The sequence below is a fragment of the Poecilia latipinna genome, unplaced genomic scaffold, assembly GCF_001443285.1.
Source record: "Poecilia latipinna isolate Pla-1442-1.1 unplaced genomic scaffold, P_latipinna-1.0 Scaffold2137, whole genome shotgun sequence".
Lineage (NCBI taxonomy): Eukaryota > Metazoa > Chordata > Actinopteri > Cyprinodontiformes > Poeciliidae > Poecilia > Poecilia latipinna.
In genome coordinates this window covers 1-21681 of record NW_015114753.1, presented here as the reverse complement: position 1 = coordinate 21681, position 21681 = coordinate 1, and the positions used below count along the sequence as shown (strand labels likewise).

The window sequence follows — 21681 nt, the reverse complement described above, 5'->3', positions numbered from 1 at the left end:
TCAAAGAACTTTAAGGTGACTCATTAACTGAATGTCCACAACATCTTTGAGATTTTCTTAATATTAAGTATTTTATTAATAAGGCAATTTTGCAAGGGTCAGTACAGCAGTAATAGACAACAAATCAGTAATAGAAATAATCAAATAAGTAAAATCAATAATATATCCTATCTTTCCCTAATCCTGACACTGTGAACTAAAAAAGGGAAACTTTGAGAGAGACGAACGGAGTTTGGCATCTTGAACCCCAGAACTGGCCTGATGATGAAAAAGGTGTTGCAGCAGCAGGAGGCTCCCAGTACAGGAAGAGTACTGACTTAGAGCAGCAGGTCTCGGGCCTCAGGGTGACTTCCTCTTGTGCGTAGCGGTCCTCAGCTTCTTGTCTTGCAGCTCTGTAGCTCCTTTCTCCTCATCTCACGATCTTTCTGGTCCATCGAGATGTAGATGAGCTGGTCTCAGGGAAGGAACACACCAATTCTTCATCTTTGCCTTTGTCTTCATCTTTGTCATTATCTTCATCTTTGCCTTAGTCCCTCATCAGCTGGGGTCCGAACCCAGCTGATGAGAGAAGTGCAATTTGAAGCCATATGTTACAGGGCTGACGGGTTGGTCCCCATGCGCAGAACAGTCTTCGGCTCTGTGGCCCCGACTCTTCTTCAGCTGTGGAGTTCTTTGTCCATCTCGATCTTGGCTCGAAGCTGCCTGAAGGATCCAACCAAAGATTCCTCTTTTGTACCCACCTTATAAAGGGTTTATCCACCCTTTTGGTGCATTTGCATTGGCTAGCTTTGTTGCTGTGCCTGTCTCATTGGCTGACTGCTTGGACAGATGATCTCATATCCATCACTGTCTTGGAGACATGATGTCTGTTCCATTGACTCCGAGTTGCTCAACAGTCCTCCTACGTCTGTTGCCTGCCCAATCTTTTCTTTGGAAAGTTTAAGTTGTTCAATTTGTTACCACATAAGGCCTTGGTCCTCTCTGCTCTCTTGTTAGTTACTCTTTCCCCCTAACCTTTCTCCTACCATCGACCTCCAACACAACATCAGTGATCTTTAATTACAGTTACACATTTTACACCATTTCCAGTTCAATGTCAAATCACATGTATAACCTTTTAGTTTCTCTGATTTAGCATTCATTTATAATATAATAACCATTACTTATTAGTTACTCCCATAATCATAATGTGTTATTACAGACATTTCTGAAAAGAAACCAAGAATAATCCATTATTTCAATTATTTGACACCAAAGTCACAGTTACTTCTTTCACCTTTAAGTACTTCCATAAGTATAAGAGTAAGTGTAAATATTCTTATAATCAAACCAACATCAACCAATATTAATTATTAGCTTAATTATAAGTTATCATTATTAATTTAAGTATTTTACTCTGGGTTTTATCCAATTACTCAAAATGTTTAGATTTTATTCCTTGAACCTTTAATGCCCAAAATGAGCAATCTGAACTATTTTTATTCACTGCAGGCGGGAAACTTCCCCTTTCTTCAGGAAACCTGCTCTTCCTGTTCCATGACTCTCTTTTTGCCTGACTATGATTTTTTATGATTAAATAGAAAAAAGTAGAATTAAAGCAAAGTTTGCAGGACACAATAACAGCAGGACACAATAACAACACACACAACCAGATTAATTTTATTATTGCCTGACTCTACTGTTGGGTCTTGATGTCACCTGTGTAATTAGTTTTAAAGATAACTTTATTCATTGTTATTATTAAACTAAAATCTCCAGCATGGGGAAGTGGGATGATCTCAACTTTTCTTGACACCCTCTCCTCGAGGTCAGACCTTTCACATGCTGGGAACCCAACACCTTCCTACAGGTCTGCGTCCTCATCCCCTGGAAAGAGAAGATGGTCCTCTGGGATGTGAAGATGCAGATCCTCAGTCGTCACCAAGAACTCAGCAGTCTTCAAAACTCCACTGCTCTCTGACACCACAGATATATAAATGTAGCATTAGTTTATTGAGATTATCAATGCTGCTGAATTTGATTTAATGGTTTCAGCATACGTAAACTATTTAAATTGGTTAACATTTAAATTTAAGATTTTAAGGAGCTGGCAAGTTTACTTTCTAAAAGTTCAAAGCACAATATTCATTGTTAGATTGGTTTGTTACCATAACTACAATCTGATGCTGAGTTTAATCTTTGAGTTTGAGCTCTGTCTGTTCACAAATACAAATTAGTAAACTGCAATTATAATGTATTGTTTTTTAGGTTGACCAGTTAAACTACTCCCCCTCTCCCAGATTTCACTAAATCTAACACAAAACTGTTAGGTGCTGATGTTTTTAGCACCAAGAGGGGCTCTTCAGTCAAATTCTGCTTAAGGCCTCATGCAGCCTTGGACCGGCCCTGCATGATGAGTTAAATCCGCTGCACTGTGCATAGATGCGCAACAAACAGGAGATTTAGTTCAATGGTGCTAATGTGGCTTTTCCATTTCATGTCTGTTGAGTTTTTTAATAAGTCACAGAAACTGTTGGTCAGGTTTGGGGGACGAGTTTTTCAGATCTCCGTGCAGCCGCGCGCAATAACTCTGGCTGACTAAGTAGACAAAGCATTTGATATGGTTTGGTGCACCTTTTAACTGGAAAAATACTAAAAATAATAATAAAATAATACAAAGCTGAAGTTGGTTTCCAATTCTAGCTTCCAATTCGGGAAATGGCTAAAGGGCGATTCCATCTAATTTTTCACTACCTTCTGCATCTTTAATCGACTCCAGTTTAAAAACTACAACACCTAGATTCTTCAAACCTGGACTGGATTATTCTGCTCTAATAGCAGAATATTTAGAACCATGTTTATGATTTGTGAAACTTCAATAAAGGATCATTTTACCACTTTTTGGCATCTGGGTTACACTAGAACTGCTCCAGCTCCAAAACTACAACATTAGAAACCTAACTGCAAACCTGCACTGGATTATTCTGCTCTAATAGCAGAATTTTTATAACCATGTTGGATGCAACATTTTCTTTGTTTTTTAAAATAATAATTATAATAATAGAGGTTCATTTATATTAACTTCTGGATAAATTGTTGCCATTTCTTTCTTAGATTTTTTTATATATATTATTTTAACTCTTCCAGTTTCTTTTTAAAGTCTGTTTTGCTGTGACACAACAGTTTGACCTCAGTCACATGAAATAAGTCCAGATTTTGCTATAATTGTTTTTTTTTTCTCAATTATTGTGGTTTTGGAATTAGAGCAGATCTTGTGTGACAGAGTAAAAGTTGCCCTTTTTTTAAGTTTCACAAATCAGATAAAAGTTTCACAAATCCCAAGCATGGTTATAAATATTCTGCTATTAGAGCAGAATAATCCAGTGCAGGTTTGAAGTGTCTAGACCAGGGGTCCCCAAACTTTTTCCTGCGAGGGCCACATGACTGTTCCCTTTTCTGGTCGGGGGCCGGTCTTAGTTTTTCGAGAAAGAAACCTTAGAAAAGTTTTGTTGAAGGGGGGGGGGCTGGATTACTGCCGGCGACATAGTCGCGTTTGTAGATAGATTTTTACCCAGAATGCAAATGGAAAAAAACCGTGAGCGAAACAGTGACTGGTACTGACTAGTATATATTCCATTGAGGGAAACTAGGTGGTTGAAGAAAAATCCACATATATATGAAAAAAAAACACTGAATGCTCTCCGGTATTGTTCAGGGGGCCGGACCAAATGAGGAGGCAGGCCCGCGGGCCGTAGCTTGGGGACCCCTGGTCTAGACTCTAGGTGTTATAGTTTTGGAGCTGGAGCAGTTCTTGTGCAACCCAGATGCAAAAAAGTAGTAAAATCAACCTTTATTGAAGTTTCACAAATCAGATAAAAGTTTTACAAATCACAAACATGGTTCTAAATATTCTGCTATTAGAGTGGAACAATCCAGTCTAGGTTTGAAGAGTCTAGGTGTTATAGTTTTTAAACTAGAGTCGATTAAAGATGCAGAAGGTAGTGAAAAATTAGATGGAATCGCACTTGAGCCTCTTCCCGAATCGAAAGCTGGAATCTGAAACCAACTTCAGCTTCGTTAAAATATATAACCGAGTCGAGCGCGAAAGCTCCTCACCGGGATGAACCTGCATGATGAGCTTAGGGCTGGTTCGTTTACCACTAACGTTCTGGCCAACTGGGACCATAGACATAAACTTTACAGGGAAGACAGAGCCACACGCGTGTTGAGATGTAAACACCGTAGATAATTCTGTCCACAAAGATAAATCATTCTCACCACTCGCTCAACGCATAAATGGCTGCAAACGGACGCGAGACTACAAGTTATTCCTGCGGTTCACATAGAGCTGCGCAACCAGAGCTAACGCGGTTCGTTTTAAACTCTTACCTTGATATAGAGTTCTCCAAACAAAAATAACTACCCACACTGGGTTGATGTAAATATCCATACAAGCCAGCCTGTGTCCAGTTCGAGTGAAAGGAGGCGCGCGAGATCCGCGCTGACATAAACTAAAAGCAGCGGCAGCGCGCAAGCCAAGGCGCAGAGGTGCCAGCTGTGTGATTGGTCCGCTCTCCGGCTTTAAATGCATAAACTATAAACCTTTTAGAAATAAATCTGCGCCGCGAGTGAAACGCTCAGAACAGACTTGCAATCCGGCTTCAAGATTTATAAAAAAAAAGAGAGAGAAAAACTAATTGATTTCCCCCCCCCAATTATTAATTTTTCTAAAACTAAAAACAAGCAACGCTTAGCCTGGCGGGGGGCCTAGCAAAAAGCATGGCAGGCTTCCAGGCTTATAATACATCAATAATCCGTATTGGTCCAGTAAGAAAGAAAAACAAGTGTGAGTGTGTGCACGTGCATTCATTTGTAATCCCTTGTGGGAACCATTTCCCTGGTTATAGGGACCCACTGCTCCTTGTGGGGACACGCTGTTTTTGGGTCAGGGGTTAGATTTAGGACTAAGGTGTGAATTGAGTTTTGGGTAGGGTTAGGTATGTAATTTTAGGGTAAGTTTTAGGCTGTAGAAATGAATGGAAGTCACTGGAAAGTCCCCACAAAGATAGCCATGCAAATGTGTGTGTGTGTGTGTGTGTGTGTGTGTGTGTGTGTGTGTGTGTGTGTCACACAGTGGAAGAAAGCAGAAGAGAAGCTGGAAAAGGAGCTTCTAGAGGCCGAAGCTTCAGAAAGCAAAGAGAAGAAGACCAAACTGGTAAGACTTGGTTCAGAAATTAAATGAGAGGACAGAGTACAGAAAGAAGCTAATATCCTCTTCTCCCTCTTCTTCATCTGCAGCACACAGAGACTCTGAACATTATCTTCCTCATCTACTTCAGGATCCTGAAGAAAGCTCAGCGATCGGTTCTCCTCCCTGCTGTCCTGGAAGGACTGGCTAAGTAAGACACACTCTGGATGACAACAATGTTACAGGACATTTGTAGTAATGACCATGATGCCACTTTCCTCCAGTTTTGCTCACCTGATCAACCTGGAGTTCTTTGATGACCTGCTGAACGTGCTCCAGAACCTCATCCAATCAGGAGTAAGTATGCCACCCCTAAACAGCAGTCTGCATCTCAATATTTTAATTGATACCATTGATCTGTGCAGAATCTGACCAATCGGGAGAGTCTCCACTGCATCCAGACAGTCTTCACCATCTTGTCTGGACAAGGTAGGATTGTTCTTCTGAGTCTTTAATGAACACCGAAGGTTTCAAACGTTGTAATACCAGTCCACACCGAGGCCTGTCCACATTCAGTAGATCTTGAAGAAAGAAATGTTCTACTTTAATGACTCTGCTCTGTGGTTTACAAGAACAGCCTCTTGGTTATGTAGTCTAAGCAGGAGAGTTGGTGACTCAACATGGACAGTTTGTTACATCCTCACTTTGCCCCTTTTAATCAGAATCAGAATGCTTTATTGTTATTATAATTTCATTCCAGTACAACCCATCCAAAGACAGACAAATACACAAACAGGATAAGGAAGACAGGTGACCGGGGCTGCAGCCCTTTGCATTGGATCAGAAAATGAAAACATGAGGTGAAAAAAAATCATAACTCACACTGTCTCCACAGTAAGGGCAACCTCAAAAAAAGGTTGCACAAAAAAAGTAACATGTAGACAGGAGTGAAGGCGGTGAGTTTGAGGGGTGTGTGTTTCTAACCATAAAGAATGAAAGTCAGTGTGAGAGTGCAGGAAGCGTTAGTCCCTGAACACTGCCCCAGAGAGCAGGAAGAGAACTGCTTTTTTGTTTAGATCAGTTCTAAACTTGGATTCAGATTGGTGTGGAGGTAAATGTTTCTGTTTTTGTGGACCAGGTGATGCCCTGAACATCGATCCTCTGAACTTCTACTCTCAGCTTTACAAAATTCTGCTCTGGCTTCATGCGGGTGTGTTCACAACTTTTTAAACTTTTCTAAACTACCAATCACACAGACCTCACAATTCAAAAGGTTTGAGTTTCACACTTTGGCTATATCAGGGGCACCCAATGATGACATCATCATTGTGCTGCGGTGTCTGGACGCCATGCTGACTCGTCGCAGGAAGCAGGTAACCCTGCAGAGAGCCATGGCCTTCTTCAAACGACTGAGCGTGCTCAGTCTACATGTCCTGCCCAATGCCAGCATTGGAATTCTTGCAGCAAATCGAGCTACCATGCATGTGAGTCTTTCAAGCCTTCTAAATGAACCTGGCTCTTTTTAGTTAATGGAAAAGATTGCCAAACTTCCACCTGTTTGTCAAAGCTCATTTTGTTCTTTCATTTGACAGTCATTCCCCAAATGCGACTTCCTTTTGGATAACGAAATTCAGGGCAGTGGCTTCTACCTGATGGAGCTGGATGAACCTGAACATTGCAGTGCTCAGAACACTGCACTCTGGGAGCTTCACACACTGCAGGTTCAGAAATGGGCTATTAGCCAGTTTGGTTGTTAACAAATTGACTTTCAAAGAAACTTTCAGTTTAAGTTAAACTCAAATGTTTATCAAATATTACCTTTATCAAAAGCCTAGGTAAAGAACAATACAGAATTTTCTAGACCAATTTTCCATTGAGCACTGTATTTAAAAAAGATCCCTAAAAATATTGTCAAAATACTCACTTGTCTAATGGTGCACATGTATGTGTGTGTTTATGTGTATCTCATACATTGCACCAACGTACCCTGTAAACTTTGAAAGCCAACCTGGGAGCCAGAGTTCTCCTCTCACCTCACACATAGATCGACACACACGCCTGACTTCAACATGTTTGTTTTGCTGTATTTTCAGAGACATTTCCACCCTGTTGTACGACGGTTTGCGGGTCATTTGAGTCATGGAGCTCCGAGTGATGGCTCGGCAGCACTCAGTATGGAGCTCAGCCGCAGGTGAAACACTTTCAGTGTTCTGCTTTAGTTACAAGCAGAGGTGGAAGCCATGTAAAATTACATTCAGCAACAGCATGGTCTTGCCAGCTGCGTCAAAAGATGTCTTCACCTTTTCAGGTCTCCACTGGAGCTGTTTGAAGACTACAGTGTCAAAAATATGACCTTTAACCCACCTGTGGCTTCGCCCACGTCCAAGAAGAAGGTGAGAAAGTCCTGTTCACCTGCATCCATGTTTTTATTCTGATTCTTATTTCTTCATGTTGTGTGTGTTTGTGTTTACCTGCATGCTGAGCTCAATTTCTCATTATTCAGGATCAGTTTGTGGTTGGAACGGCGTTGCTGGACAACAGGCTGCAGAAGCAAGCAGATAGCATCCTGAGTGATACACACATGGACTTCACTTCAACATGCCACTGAGACTCTCACACACTCGCATCGAGGACCTGCTTGGAGGACAAACAGATTCCTTTTTATTGAAAACAGGTTGAGGTGGTGTAGAACAGGACACACGACCTGGAGATGCTTTGTGATTAAGACTGTTGAGTCCTACAGCACATAATAGTGGTGAAGTAAAATATTCCCAGCACATTGCTGGGAAACTGAAATTTTTAAAGCTGATCAGCTCCAAATTAAGCTGAAATATCTGATTGTGGATCATTTAACCTCAGCATGACCCATTGAGCAATCACAGCAATAATAATGGTTTGAAAGTCAGATTGAAATGAGGAATTATCACCAATCTCTGTACTAAATATGTTGCTTTGGGAGTAATTTAAATAAAACTAAAACAATACTTGCTGGTCTTTTACTTCCTTATCTATGCTGTGTGTTGATGTCAGTTATGTCTGATTCATCAGTGGACATTTGCATCATGTGATTTGAATCTGATCGATCAAAGTACTCAGTGGAAAGCCCTCGAGGTCATATATGTGTGAACATTTCATGTTATTTTGACTCGTAGACAATGAGCAACCAACACAAAGTATATGATGCTGCTTACAAGTTCAATAGGCTCAAAATGTTGTGTTAACACATACTTTACACATTTTTTACTCTTTAACAGTATGTCAATGTGTGTGGTGTTTGTGCCTTCTGTTAAAGGAGCAGTACTATGTGTTTTCCAGTCATAAGTCCACTTCAAAGCAAATAATAAGCAAGTAATAAAAATGGTGTATATTTAGTGGTATATTCAGTGGCGTCTTCTGACATGGGCAACAGCCCAGGGTGGCATCTTGTGGGAAATGGCATGAGCGCCACCATCCCCCCACACCCTCAGATGCACCTCCACTCCCCCATCCCCCACCAATCACAACCAGAGAATCTCATATCAACAGTGCCTAATGCAATAATGCTCTTCAATGGATTCGATTCCTGCTGCACCTGTCTCCGTCGCCTCAGCTATAACACTTTACCCCACCTTGGCTGCTGCTACAGAGCCTCACTTCTGTAGCAGCAAGCTTGCCATCATGTGTGCATGAACAGAAATAACTCATTTTATGTAAAGCGTGTCCTACTAAAACACTATAGATGTTTTTGTAGCAAATCAAGTAATAAAAATTAGTATATAATTTCATTTAAATTTATATATTTTAAAACAGATCTAGAGACATTAACAAGTCAATAGTTTCTAAAGCTGCTGTAATTTTGACTGTTTAAACAAAAAACTGCATCTGTCATTTTGACAGACTACAACTACGTCCCTGACCCAGGGGTGTGCCGCCAGAAATCTTGGGCCCCATGACGAAAAATGAAATTGGACCCCTCCTGCGCACCTGCTGTTATAATTTCTTGAGTCTATCTGACCCGTATGCCGAGATCGACGTATTGCACCCCTGCTTTAAGCACGAACAGTTCAGAAACAATATGAAATGGGGAAAAAAGGTATCTGATTAAGTAGTATTTTATATTGTTCTTCAAAAACTAATCAGTCACGGCTGATTAGTGGGTGCACTCACAGCTGCACAGTGAACCCATTGATTTTTTTTTACAGCAGACAGCCGCTCCCCTCTCTTGCAGGCAAATCTTTTAGGGGTCACCTGTTAAGTGACCACTTAGGACAGGCACGCACATTTCTACGTTATGTGGTGCGTGAGCGCAGTTTGTTCTCAGTACTGAGTGTGAATGGGTGTGCAAAACTACGGCATCGTACATGTGCGCTGCATTATATAGAGATGGCTAATAATTAAAAAAAAAAAAAGTCCATCAATGTCTTTGACCTGGACACTAAACCTCCTGACAGCATGTTGAAGAGTTGGAGGCTGTGGAACAGTTCATGACCACAAGTTACACACCACAGGAGAAAATCCTGCTTCAAACAACTAGCGGGATCAGTAATGTTTATGTTAAATAAAAAACCTGTTTACTCGGCCCCCACAAAAGACATACTAATTTCCTCTGGAGCCAGGTCTGCGGTTTGGCTAAAACGTTTTTAAGAACACCCAGCTGATTGCATCAAGTCATTTACTTTCATTTTGTAATGTCTATTTTGGTTATTGATGTCATTTGTCTTGTCCACGATGTGTGCTGCTGCTTTTCTTGCCCATGTCATCTTTGTGAGAGAGGTCTTGATTCCTACTGGACTAAAATGAAGTGACAGTGGGCTATAGAGTGAATGTTTTACTTTATTTTTAAACAGCATCATCTAGACAGATGAGCTCATTTAGATTTTATTCATCATTCATATTGAAAAATATATTATAGAAAATTATAAAACTTGTACGCAGAAAGTCTTAAATAAAACTGAGGGCTCAGACCAACCAGAACCTCTGTACAGAAGGATGTTGCAGCAGTTTCCTTGGCAACTGATGTGCTTAACTGTGGAAAGTGAAGTAGTGTACTGTCGTCTTATGAGACAGCCGACTCCTGGCAGTTCATGCAAAGCAACACTTATGCAGTTTCAAGTAGCGCTGGTCGGCGTACCTCTTCCCACACCTGTCGCAGATGAACTGCTTGCCACCAGCATGTACATGCCTCTTATGCGTCCTCAGGTGGCTTCCCTGGCTGAAGGTCTTGGCGCATATTTCGCAGGCATACGGCTTCTCTCCAGTGTGAACGCGCAGGTGAAGCTTGAGGCTGTTGGCATTGTTGAATTTTTTATCACAGGTCGGGCAGTGGAAGGGCCTGTCTGTGGAGTGAGTGCGGCTGTGGGAGATCAGGCTGCTCTGCTGGCTGAACGTTTTTCCGCACTCCTGGCAACTGAAGGGCCGCTCGCCAGTGTGGATGCGGCCATGGATCTTAAGATTCACTGCCTGTCGAAACGTCTTTCCGCAGAGGTCACACCTGTAGGGCCTCAGGTCGCTGTGGATCCTCTGGTGGTTCTTGAGGTTGACGGCATGCCTGAACGATTTGGGGCACTGCTCACATTTGAAGGGCTTCTGGCCACTGTGGATGAGCTGGTGTGTTTTGAGTGTAACAGCGCGGGTGAAGCCTTTACCACAGTCATTGCAGATAAAGACTTTTTCCCTACTGTGGGTGACACTGTGGCGGTGCAAATTCTGTGGCAGGTTAAAGCGACGGCCACACACATCACAGCCGTACGGCTTTTCTCCAGTGTGTATGACAGTGTGTGTCTTGAGCTGTGTCTGCTTTGAAAACCGTTTTCCACACACAGGACACTGGAACGGGCGCTCGCCAGTGTGTGTTCGCATGTGGCTCTGCATGCTTTGGCGCTGGCGGAAGGCTCGGCTGCAGATACTGCAGGCAAACGGCTTCTCCCCTGTGTGGATGAGTTGGTGAGACTTCAGGTTGCTTTGAGATGAGAAGAACTTCCCGCAGACAGAGCATGAGAACAACGTTTGGGAGACATTCTGCTGGGAAGTCTCAGAGAGAACAGAAAACTCTGAAGGTAGCGGCTCTGGGTCTGATTGTGGAGATGGAGCAGCTTCAACCCAAGTTCCTGAGAGAAAACACAAAAACCAATAGAGGTATTATCTGAACTGACCAACAGTTCTGGAGAATGACTCATTTTAGAGTAAATCTGGACCTGAACTACTGTCACTAAAAGATAGTGTGTGTAAAATAAGTACTGAGCTCATCACAAATATTTTGCACACTGTAAAAAAAGACATATTTCTCCCTCATTGTCCAAGAAGAAATCCAACTATACGGTTCCTAGACTCAAACATTCCCAGACAAAAGCTTTTGTGAAAAATAAAATTAATTTCAATCTGATCATACATATTCAGGGTCAATTATATAGACTGACTTTAATAATAAATTCAAATTCTAAGAAATTGCTAATCACACCAAGTGTGTATGATGATTACAAAAACACATTCATTCATTTAAGTCATTGACTCACTGCATTTACTCCTCCATGTGTTTTGCATAGTGTCAAAGAAAATCATACAAAATATTTTTAAATGCTTGCATTTTGCAAAAATGAAATCATTTTGGTAATCCCAACTGATCTAATGGGAAAGGTTTAGTGTGACTAGTTAACCAGTATGAAATATTAGGTTGTCTTTTTATACAATATGATGTAATATGTGGATTCATCGGTACTTTAAAACACTCCAGATGTCAGTGACAGTTTAAATAATTCACACACAAAGAAATGAACAGAAAACACTACAAATTCATTTTGTGTACCAACAGAGGGTTTTTCTTTCTTTTTGTTTGTTTTTAGACACTTGATTTTCCAGTTCATGTCAGGCACATAAGCTGAGTAAATGTTCAGTTTTAAAAATTGGGATTTTATCAATTTAGGGAAGATGCTAAAAAAAAAAAAAGCTAAAAAAAAAAACAAAACAAAAAAAGATCCACAAAAAAAAGTACTGCACCCTTAACAGCCTGTCTGGCAACATAAAACATTCCTTGCAAATTCATTACATTTAAAAAGTTCACTCAACCACAGTTTCAGGGAAAGATAATTAAACATGATTCAATGATTTTGGTTTTTTTGCAACTTATCTACTTTTTCTGTTTTGCTGGATATTTTACTGTGTGCTGTAGTTGGAAATACGCTGGAATGCACTGGAAATTAATAAATGAAGGTCTTTCTGGAAATTGTCACCTTCATGCCGTTAAATGCTGGTTGCTGTTCACAACAAAATTATCAGAGGTTTGATCAAGAAAGTAAACAAAATACAAAATCCCAGAAATCTATTTTTCCAGATTTCTAAAACAATTCAGCCTCAAGTGAAAGACGAATAACATTAAAGGGGGTGGCCGGAAGATTTGCAAGCTTCTCAGGCTGACCGGGCCATCAGCTGAAGCGGGGTTTGATGTCCAGAAGCTTGTCAGTTAGAGGCTGACATTTCTCCTCGACACCAGCTTCAATAGAACCCTGTTGACCTGATGGGATAGGCTCCTCTTGCTTACAGCACTGATGTTTCTTGCCATTCACCCCAGCAGACTCTAAAGCAGCAGTGTTTTGTTGTTACCATAACTCTGTTGAAAATAGGATGAGACTCAAACACAAACTTTGTTGCTCTTGTTTGTCTGAAACTAATATGGCCGTAGCACATGAGCAGTGAACTGTTCTAAATTTAGCATTTTGACATCATTTTTACGTCATAGGGCCAGGCCGAAGGAGGCTGGGTCGAATGGGACCAGGCTAGGCCCTGCGGTGCAAAAGGACACCGCAGGGACAGCAATCCTCTGGCATTTATTCAGATTAATTAAAATATTTAAGTGTGTCAAATAAACAAAAATCCCATCATTAGATGCTTCCAGATTGATACCTTGGAAGATAAATCTTTTAATAGGCCACCAATTAGAACTAAATCCAAGTTATAGACTGATCAGTGTCATTTCTTTGTGTGGGGTTGTTACTGACATCACATGACAGTGTCGTACCTATTAGAATGATATTTTTAGAGAAAAATGCTGACATGTTCAAATTTCATTTTCTAGCAAATATGAATCAAGTTCTCACTCTCTCTAATGGCTTCCAGGTCAATGTTCCCATGTCCATCTTTAACGTTGACCGCTGGAACAAACTGTGTCTCCACAGCATCACCACCTGCTTTCAGCTGCAGTGACCCAACATCCAGATGTCAGTAAGGTCAATGAGGGCAACACAGACATGAACAGGTGAGACAGACTTACCTGAGCTTCTCTTTCTGCCTTACAGTTTTGGTTTCTGACTCCATATGAGTGCTCAAGCTCTGCTGGGAACAAATATTGACATCATAACTCTCCATCTCCTTTGATTGGTGTGTGACATTATTGGGGGCATTGCCTGTGTTCATACCCACGGATGTGTGGCTGAGGACGTTGAGGACGCTGGTCTGTGGCTTCTTACAGACATGCCCTACCTGAGCCACAAGCCTGGCTTCATCCATGATGTGTAGGATCCTCCCCAGAGCCTCGTTTCCCAGAGTCTCCATGATGGAAGCAAACTGCACCTATCAGGTTATACGATCCAGGTGAAGCATGCAAAACACTGAATAAATAGCAACAGTATGATGAATATTCATCACTTAATGAACATGTTTTCTTCCAGCCTTTAAGAACTGAAACACAAAACAGGAAGAAACAGGAAGAAAACTCCTGTTTCTGTCAGAACAGGGAGGCAGTTTCCACCTGCTTGTCCAGGAACACAAGAAATAAACTAGCCCTTGGAAGAGAAATCCATTGTCACATCAACAAATATTGAAGATATTTTCTGGGGATTTTGTGATTTTCCTCTCTTTCTTTAATTGTATAATACTTCCAAACAAACGGCGTGGCTGCTCCTGATGACCTATGAACTGTGACAACAAATGTGCAAACCCAGTGGGCAGGTGTTTCAGTCAGCCTTCTCTAACAGCAGAGCAAAAGGAAACAATAACTGATTTTAAGACTCTTGTGGAGGTATTTAAGATCAGTTTCATATGTAAGTAACGGCTGATCACGATCACCCAAAATTAAGGAAATTTGGGAAGATTGTTCAACCAGTTATTTGTGAATTTACTTTTACTTGGTGGTTTGGCGTAAGCTAAATATGACTAGGCAGTTAAGCTAGGCAAAAATGAATAAGCCAACTTTAAACCTGCAGTACTAAGGGGGGGTCAAGAGAACCCCCCTTGCACTTTTACAAGTTTTTTTGCTTTGTGGTTTCTGGAACTGAAGAGTGGGACACCCCATCACTTCTCCACTGACCGACTGACATCTGCCGCACTCTTCCAGAACTAAGACAGCGGGAGAGTTAAAAAAAAAAAAAAATCTAGTTGAGACGTTTGTCAAAAAGAGTAGAAATTAAGCCAACAATGTTTCCCAAATGTTGTCTCTTCTCCTACTCCTGCTCCCCTGGATGTCTTAGATAAGATACCTGAGCCTGCGAACCTCCGACCTCCTTCGCATCATGTGGATCATGCAGGTAGGATTTGCTTTTCTGTCTTTATTATTTAGTGTAATTTAAAAAAAAATTTTTAAAAAGTAAACCAAGCAGGCATATAAGTGCGTGTGCAAGTGTGCATTGTGCATGTTGGGCCTTGTGTGGATCAATCTGCTGTTTTTGTGGGCCATGCGCTTCGCTTTCTTGTGGCATATTTGTGTGGGTTAGGTTTTGTATGTCATGCACATGATGCGCATTTGGGATGTGGTTGTGCTCGTGTGGGCCAAGTACAGTGATAGTTTTGTGTGTACCCTTTGATTATATCCTGCAGACACCCCCCGCCTGGTGTTTCATTCTGTTTGGCTGTGGTTCCTATGTAGAGGAAGCCATCGTCTGACATAATGCTCCCATCAACTGGAAGATGTCAGCGTTATCTCCTTCTCCTGCTATTAACTTTTTGCTTTCATGAACATAAATAATCCTACATCACTTCAACTGTTTCTTTTCTGTGTCTCTGCTCTGTCTTCTCAAACCCCCAGTCAGTCATGGCAGAGAGCCACGTGTAGTGAGCAGGTTCTGCTGGAGTTTTTCCTTTCACTGTTGCTACATGCATGCTCAGTATGAGGGATAGCTGTAAAGTCAACATCATAACACAAGTGATTTCCCTACATGCCCATCCAGGAGGAGGGAATGCTGCCAGTTTCATTAGACAGAAACTTGTGAAACTATTTTTAATCATTAATTGAGCATTGTTGTGTCGACTCTTGCATCGTAATAAGGTCCAAAAAACAAAAATGCCAGAACAGTTTCAGGAGGTTTTCAACTCACTCAAAATAAAAAGCACTCGCAGAGAGTTTTCTGGTTTCAAAAAGTGTGTTTTCTTTACTTATAAAAATAACAGAAATATTCTCTGAGTTGACTTCATACAAAAATTTTAATATAAACGTTAATTTTGTGGTAGAAAAACTGTTTCACTCCTCGCTCCTTCACTAAACAATCAGATCAATTATACAGCTTTTGCTTGCAGGAGGCTGACTGACAAGAAGGAGGGCCTGAGCAAAATCAATAACGTATTTTCCGGATTATAAGGCGCACTCTCAATTATGGCATCCATTTCTGTATTTAACCCATACAAAAGGCGCACCGGATTATAAGACGCATGCTAAAACAAAACAAAAAAACAAAAAAGGTAACGGAAGCAAAACAGTAAGTTTAGTTGAACTTTATTCGACTATGTAACAATACACTCACTTCTTCTTCCACAAATGCATCAAAGTCCTCCTCTTCTGTATCTGAATTGAACAGCTGGGCAATTTCGCCATCAAACATGCCAGGTTCCCTCTCATTATTGTTGGAGTCAGTCTCATTGCCAGGTTCAGCAATGATGCCGGCTTTCGCGAAAGCTCGGACAACAGTTAAGGCAGATACATTAGCCCAGGCATCCACAATCCATTCACACATGGTGGCGTAACTCGCCCGGTGCTGCCTCCCCGTCTTAGTTAACGTGTGTTCGCTGTCTGTCATCCATCACTCCCACGACACTCGCAACTTCTATCTGAACGGCCTGTTTACACCAATGTCCAGCGGTTGAAGTTCTTTTGTTAATCCTCCCGGAATGACGGCAAGCTCCGAATTAGATTGCTTCACTTCATTTTTCACAGTAGCAGTGAGATGGGCGCGCATGGAGTCGGAGATGAAGAGGGACAGTGATGCTTGGAAAAACCAATCTGTTTTTTACAGGAAGCGTATGCTGCAGAACTCGGACAACAATTCTTTATTGCTGCCAGCGTCCATACTGTACGCTTTACGTCTCTGTGTCAGGGACAGATTTTGGAATTCAGTGCACACATAAGGCGCACCGGGTTATAAGGCGGACTGCTGATTTTTGAGAAAATTTAAGGCTTGTAGGTGCGCCTTATAGTCCAGAAAATACGGTAAGGGTTAGGATCCCAGTTGCTTTGCATAACTGGGATCAATAACATTAATACTTTAGCAAATAATCTAATTCTTAATAGGCTCCAACAAGCATTCTGTACTTTTTCATAAGGATCAATTTGTGATCAGAAGACATTTGTTGTGAATTAAGAGAAAAACTTGATTTCAATTCAGTATATTATATATTTCGGGGCAAAGCCCCGAGTCTTCCAGGATCCTAACACCACTGTTTGTTCTTCAAATATTAAACATATTGTGTTTTACAGTTCTGTGTATGCTCTCACATAAAACAATATGGAGTCTAAAGTATTATGGTCCACTCAGAAGCATTCAACATCAAAAAACACACGGTAATTAGCTTGTAGCTCCTTACCAACTTCTCTCGGGTCTCCTTCTGCTCTCTTCCCGTCTCATGCCGCTCCTCTGTGGTCCCTCGGGCCTTGGAAAGCGCCCTCTCGTCCTCCAGCCTTTCCATTTCCGCGACCGCAGCGTGGACCAGAGCTTCTATGACGGCTGCAAGCTGAGTGTGCATAGACATGGTGGAGCTCATGGCGGCCGCCTGTCTGTAGCGTCAGCGACTCTGCACAGTAAGTTTAACTGAGGGCACACCAGTTAAACCTGAGGAAACCGAGAGGAAATCAGTGAATTAAAACAGCAGTTCTAACTCTATAACAAAGCAACAAAACTCTTCTCCGGATAGAACAGCTTTCGTTTTGTGTGCATGATTTTCTTCTTCTATGACGTTTCATTGGCAGATTACATTTTTTGTGTATTACCGCCATCAACTGGACTGAGGTGCAATTCACAAATTTAACTTGCCTAACTAACTAACTAAATAAATAAATAACAAAAAATTATTCCAGCTAACTTTCTTTTAAATATTTTGTAAGTGCTTGAGTCTTCACTAATATATTAAACATTTGCTATTGAAATTCCCATTGTCTTTTACATTTCCAGTTTTTCTCTTGAATATTTTCTACATTTTATCAAAATATGTTCCACTCCTTCTATTTCTTCACAATTTGAACAAGCCCTTAGTGAATGTTTTCTTATAATTATTTTTAACAGGTTTACTGTAGCCTTCTTCTTCCTTTTTCAGCAGCTTTTGGCAATTGATCAACGTTTTGGTGTTTTACTGCCATTTGATACACATAAAAAAAAACAGTCTCCTGTTCATTTGAGTAAATTTCATATGTTTTTGCACATCATGCAAGTGACTATGACCAATTCTTTGCTTTTTCCAAATATGCAAGATATTCAGAGCTCAGAAACATGGCCAAGGTAAGGAAGGATGAAACCCGAACACCACTGAACAAGACACCTAAGTTGAAACATCAAGACTGGGCCAAGAGAGATCTGAAGACAGATCTTTCAAAAGTTTTATGGACTGATCAGATGAGAGTGACTCTTGACGGACCAGATGGATGGGCCTGTGGCGGATCAGTGATGGGCACAGAGCTCCACTTCACATCAGACACCAGCAAGGTGGAGGCAGGTACTGGTATGGACTGCTATTATTAAATACGAGCTAGTTGGACCTTTTCAGGTTGAAGATGGACTCAAAATGTACTCCAAAGCCTACTAGTTTTTAGAAGACACTTTCTTCAAGCAGTGGTACAGGAAAAAGTCTGCATCCTTCAAGAAGACCATGACTTTTATGCAGGACGATACTCCATGACAAGCATCAAGTACTCCTCTATGTGGCTAGCCAGTAAAGGTCTGAAAGAAAGAAAGAAAGAAAGAAAGACAGACAGACAGACAGACAGACAGACAGACAGACAGAAAGAAAGAAAGAAAGAAAGAAAGAAAGAAAGAAAGAAAGAAAGAAAGAAAGAAAGAAAGAAAGAAAGAAATGGCCCCCTTCCTCACCAGACTTAAACCCCATTGAAAACCTGTGGGTCTTTCTTAAATGGGAGATTTATCTCTGTGTCTGGGAGGCTGTGGTTGCTGCTGCACAAAAAGATCGTCAACACATCAACAACTGACAGACTCCATGAATGGAAAACTTATAGCTGCTATTTGTAATAATAATTGTGCACAGAGTGTATGCCAGTGGGTTAAAAAAATTCCACACAACAAAAAACTTTATTTCTTTTTTCAAAACAGATACAGATATTTCTTTCTTTCTGGGGCAGAGTTTTACCTTCCAGCAGGAGAACCACTGAGGTCCGTTGATGGACAGGTCACCACAAGAAATAGGATCAGTGGAAGAAGGCAGGTCACCAATCATTACAGAGGAGGATCTTCCCACTAAATATGAGGCTAAGCCTAGAAAGCCAACATTGTAACTTAGGCATGACAGCAGGACTGGGCGACTTTTATCATCTGTCTAAGGACTGAAGGTGAAAAATAGCCTTCTGGCTAACTCTGCATGTTTACAGAAATCTTACTAATATGCACTGTGCCTGTAATAAAAATAAATCAATTTAAACTATTTTTGTGATCCACTGTATCAAGTCCCTGTGAGGTAAAGGACAACTCCAGCATCCACAGACTGTGCAGCCCCCAGTGCTGTGATGGGATCTAATGACACTGACACTTTTCAAGGATAAAATTCTAAAAAACACTGTAGTTGACTAAAAATCACTTTTTATAAGATTTTAAAAAGAAAGGGCAGATAGATACAGGTCTGACATTCAAAAGTACACAGAGGTCCAAACTTGGCTTTTTGAGTAGAGGCCTTACTATTTGTTTGCTTTTAGACAGCAAAAAAAAAAAAAAAAAAAAAAAGCAGCCAGGACAAACTTAAGTAAAATAGCAACTTAATAGTACCTTAAGTAAAATAACTTTTCATTGATATAGTAACCTATTGAGATGAACATCTAAAATGCAAAAACTTGTTAATTATAATCAGTCCAGTTTGAGTTAACCAACTTTGCTCTCCAACACAGTGTAGGCCCTCTCGGAGCTCTTTAGATTTTCCAGATATCTTCTGAAAAACAGTTCTACAGAAAGTATGAAGAAGCTTCTCTTTAGACCAGAGGTCTCACTCTCGCGGCCCGCAGGATGATGTCTCGTGGCCCCCACCGTGATATGACGGTATAACATTAGTGCGCCCCAGAGCAAGTACACCTCGCTGCAGCAAACAGAAAGGGGCGGGGACAGACCATTGTCAGTCTCATACCTTATTTGGAAATGGGACCATTGCAATCCGGAAGCGAAGGCGGCGCTATTTCCTGTATTATCCGCGGACTCCCGTTTTTATTTTCTTTTTAAATCCGTGATACATCTTCACCTTTAGGAAGGAGTTTCACTCTCAGCATGTATTTGAACTTCAATCTTTTATTTACTTATGGGCAGCTCACAGTTTTTTTTAACAAATTCTGTAGTTTTCGGTGTACTTCTAAATCTGCTCCTTAGTCGCATCTTTTCGGGGTCCATCGCTGCCTCTAGTGGCGTGGGGGTGGTAACACAACTAATCTAATTACATTACTAAATCAGAATACCACAAAGTCTTTATTATTTATTATTAATTCTGGCATTACTGGAACAGTAAAAGATAAATTCCCTCACAAAAGAACATACCTTTCCATTTTCTTAAGGAAGTAGAGCTAACTAAATGACATAAACAAGACCTGAAAGTGATTCCAGTTTCTCTCGATGGCCAACCTGTTGAAACTGTGTCAAATTTTAAAATCCTTGTGTCATTCCTGGACAGTCAGCTCAACTTTGCTGAAAACACTGCCTATATCTTTAAGAACTGTTCTCAGAGACTCTATCTTTTAAGAAGACCCAGTGATCTTGGGGTTACCCAACTTGAGGTTGTGTACAACCTAGTTATACACAATTAGAAGTTGTTGAGTTAAAATGTTAAAACTTAACATTCTAACTAGAGTTTTAACTTAACTCAAGTTAGAACAACATTTTAACTCAAGTTTTAACTTTTCATCTTCTCGGCTGGTTTGGTCACATGAGCTGCAGATTAACAGACAATCTTTTAAGAATATTTTGAATGGCAGGTATAACGGCAGGTTATACCTGGTGGTGAAACCAAAAACAAATCTGTCTCAACTGTTTGCTGAAAGAACATGGAAGATGGCAAGAAATATTTTTGCACAGAAAGCATCTTCATTATTTAATCAGTTTGACCCTCTTAGGTCATGAAGATGTTACTGTGTTCTTTTGGCAACTAAGAATATGTATTAGAAGTCATTTATTGACAGTGCAATAATTATTCTTAACTAAACTAAATAACATTTACCTATAGCGTGCTAAGTGTTTTGCTCTATTCACAAATTGTTGATAATGTGATTCTATGAATATGATTTATCATTTCAGAGCCGAAGGAAAATTTCCACCTTGATAGATTAAATAGTTTTATCTTATTTTGTCCTATATATGACTCTACCAATAAAAAGTCTCTCAAAATAATATACATGGCACCATAAAAACAAAAATGTGAATTTTTGCTTATATCTGTTTAACAACCCTGGTTGTAACAACCTGGGTTGTTATTCCTAATTTGTGTATAACCCGTATAGTAAAACATAAGAGAAGTCTAAGATAATAAATAGCAAGAATAAGTTTATTTATTCTATCATTTTATTTAAATTAACATTTCAAAGTTCATATAAAGTTATTAAAAATGTGTTTACATTGTTTAAAATAAGTTATCTTTACTTTTTGGGGAATTGCCAGCGAAAATTGTATTTTCCTACGATAGTACGGTCTGTGAAGGTAGCAGAGGTGTGAGAAAAAAAAGAGTGGGTTCAGCATGAGAGGAGATAGCAGAGAAGGAGCAGTTAGCTGGTTTCGAAGTGAGTAAGCACAAACTTGTCGTCAGGACAAGTTGTAATATACAGTATGCAAGTTAGCAGGACACAGTAGAGTTTCAATGAGAAGCTGTTAGACTGTGTTTGTTTTTCTTCGTCGCTGTATGTACTCGAGAGCTAGAGCGAAGCTAACCTAGCTGTTCGCGAATATGGACTGCTGTTAAGCTGCAGTTTCGCTGTTAGAGTGAAACTTAAAGGGCTACAGAAGATCGTTACCGGACAGGATAACGAGAGACGGACTCCAGATAGTCACTCTGAGTACCTCTGGCTTCGTGGGAACGACGAAGCTGAAGTTGGTTTCCAATTCGAGCTTCCAATAGCTAAAGGGCGATTCCACTTAATTTTTCACTACTTT

General features: G+C 40.6%; 2 protein-coding genes across 6 annotated transcripts in view; one reads left to right on the top strand and one right to left on the bottom strand.

The window, feature by feature from the left end:
- noc3l (NOC3-like DNA replication regulator) overlaps positions 1-8174 on the top strand; it is a 21251-nt gene extending 13077 nt beyond the window's left edge. For 3 of the 4 annotated variants that reach the window (XM_015017396.1, XM_015017395.1, XM_015017394.1), the window contains exons 12-21: positions 5114-5194; positions 5278-5378; positions 5452-5524; positions 5593-5656; positions 6306-6377; positions 6470-6651; positions 6760-6888; positions 7261-7358; positions 7476-7560; positions 7671-8174. In XM_015017396.1, coding sequence (XP_014872882.1) covers positions 5114-5194; positions 5278-5378; positions 5452-5524; positions 5593-5656; positions 6306-6377; positions 6470-6651; positions 6760-6888; positions 7261-7358; positions 7476-7560; positions 7671-7775 — 990 coding nt within the window. In that variant the 3' untranslated portion in view covers positions 7776-8174. The remainder of the gene's footprint in view (positions 1-5113; positions 5195-5277; positions 5379-5451; positions 5525-5592; positions 5657-6305; positions 6378-6469; positions 6652-6759; positions 6889-7260; positions 7359-7475; positions 7561-7670) is intronic. The other variant, XM_015017397.1, reaches the window with a different exon arrangement.
- Positions 8175-9961: 1787 nt separating this feature from the next.
- Positions 9962-17358, bottom strand: LOC106936413 (zinc finger protein 501). Of its 2 annotated transcripts, none has more exons than XM_015017398.1 (5): positions 16928-17358; positions 13555-13708; positions 13410-13471; positions 13237-13333; positions 9962-11253 (listed from the first exon to the last, which is right to left on the bottom strand). In XM_015017398.1, the coding sequence occupies exons 1-5, from the start codon at positions 17102-17104 to the stop codon at positions 10229-10231; spliced, it is 1515 nt and encodes a 504-aa protein (XP_014872884.1). In that variant the 5' UTR covers positions 17105-17358; the 3' UTR covers positions 9962-10228. The 2 variants fall into 2 exon arrangements, with proteins under 2 accessions (XP_014872884.1, XP_014872885.1); XM_015017399.1 differs by having other exon boundaries at positions 13410-13468; positions 16928-17356.
- Positions 17359-21681: the final 4323 nt, after the last annotated feature.

Bases quoted from the DNA above. Each gene is read 5' to 3' on its own strand.
- LOC106936413 (XM_015017398.1), bottom strand. From the start codon at position 17,104: ATGAGCTCCACCATGTCTATGCACACTCAGCTTGCAGCCGTCATAGAA. The intron at 13,472-13,554 runs GTATGAACACAG...ATTTGTTCCCAG, and splicing joins CCTCAGCCACACATCCGTGG to CAGAGCTTGAGCACTCATAT. The intron at 11,254-13,236 runs GTGAGAACTTGA...GTTTTCTCTCAG, and splicing joins CCTGGAAGCCATTAGAGAGA to GAACTTGGGTTGAAGCTGCT.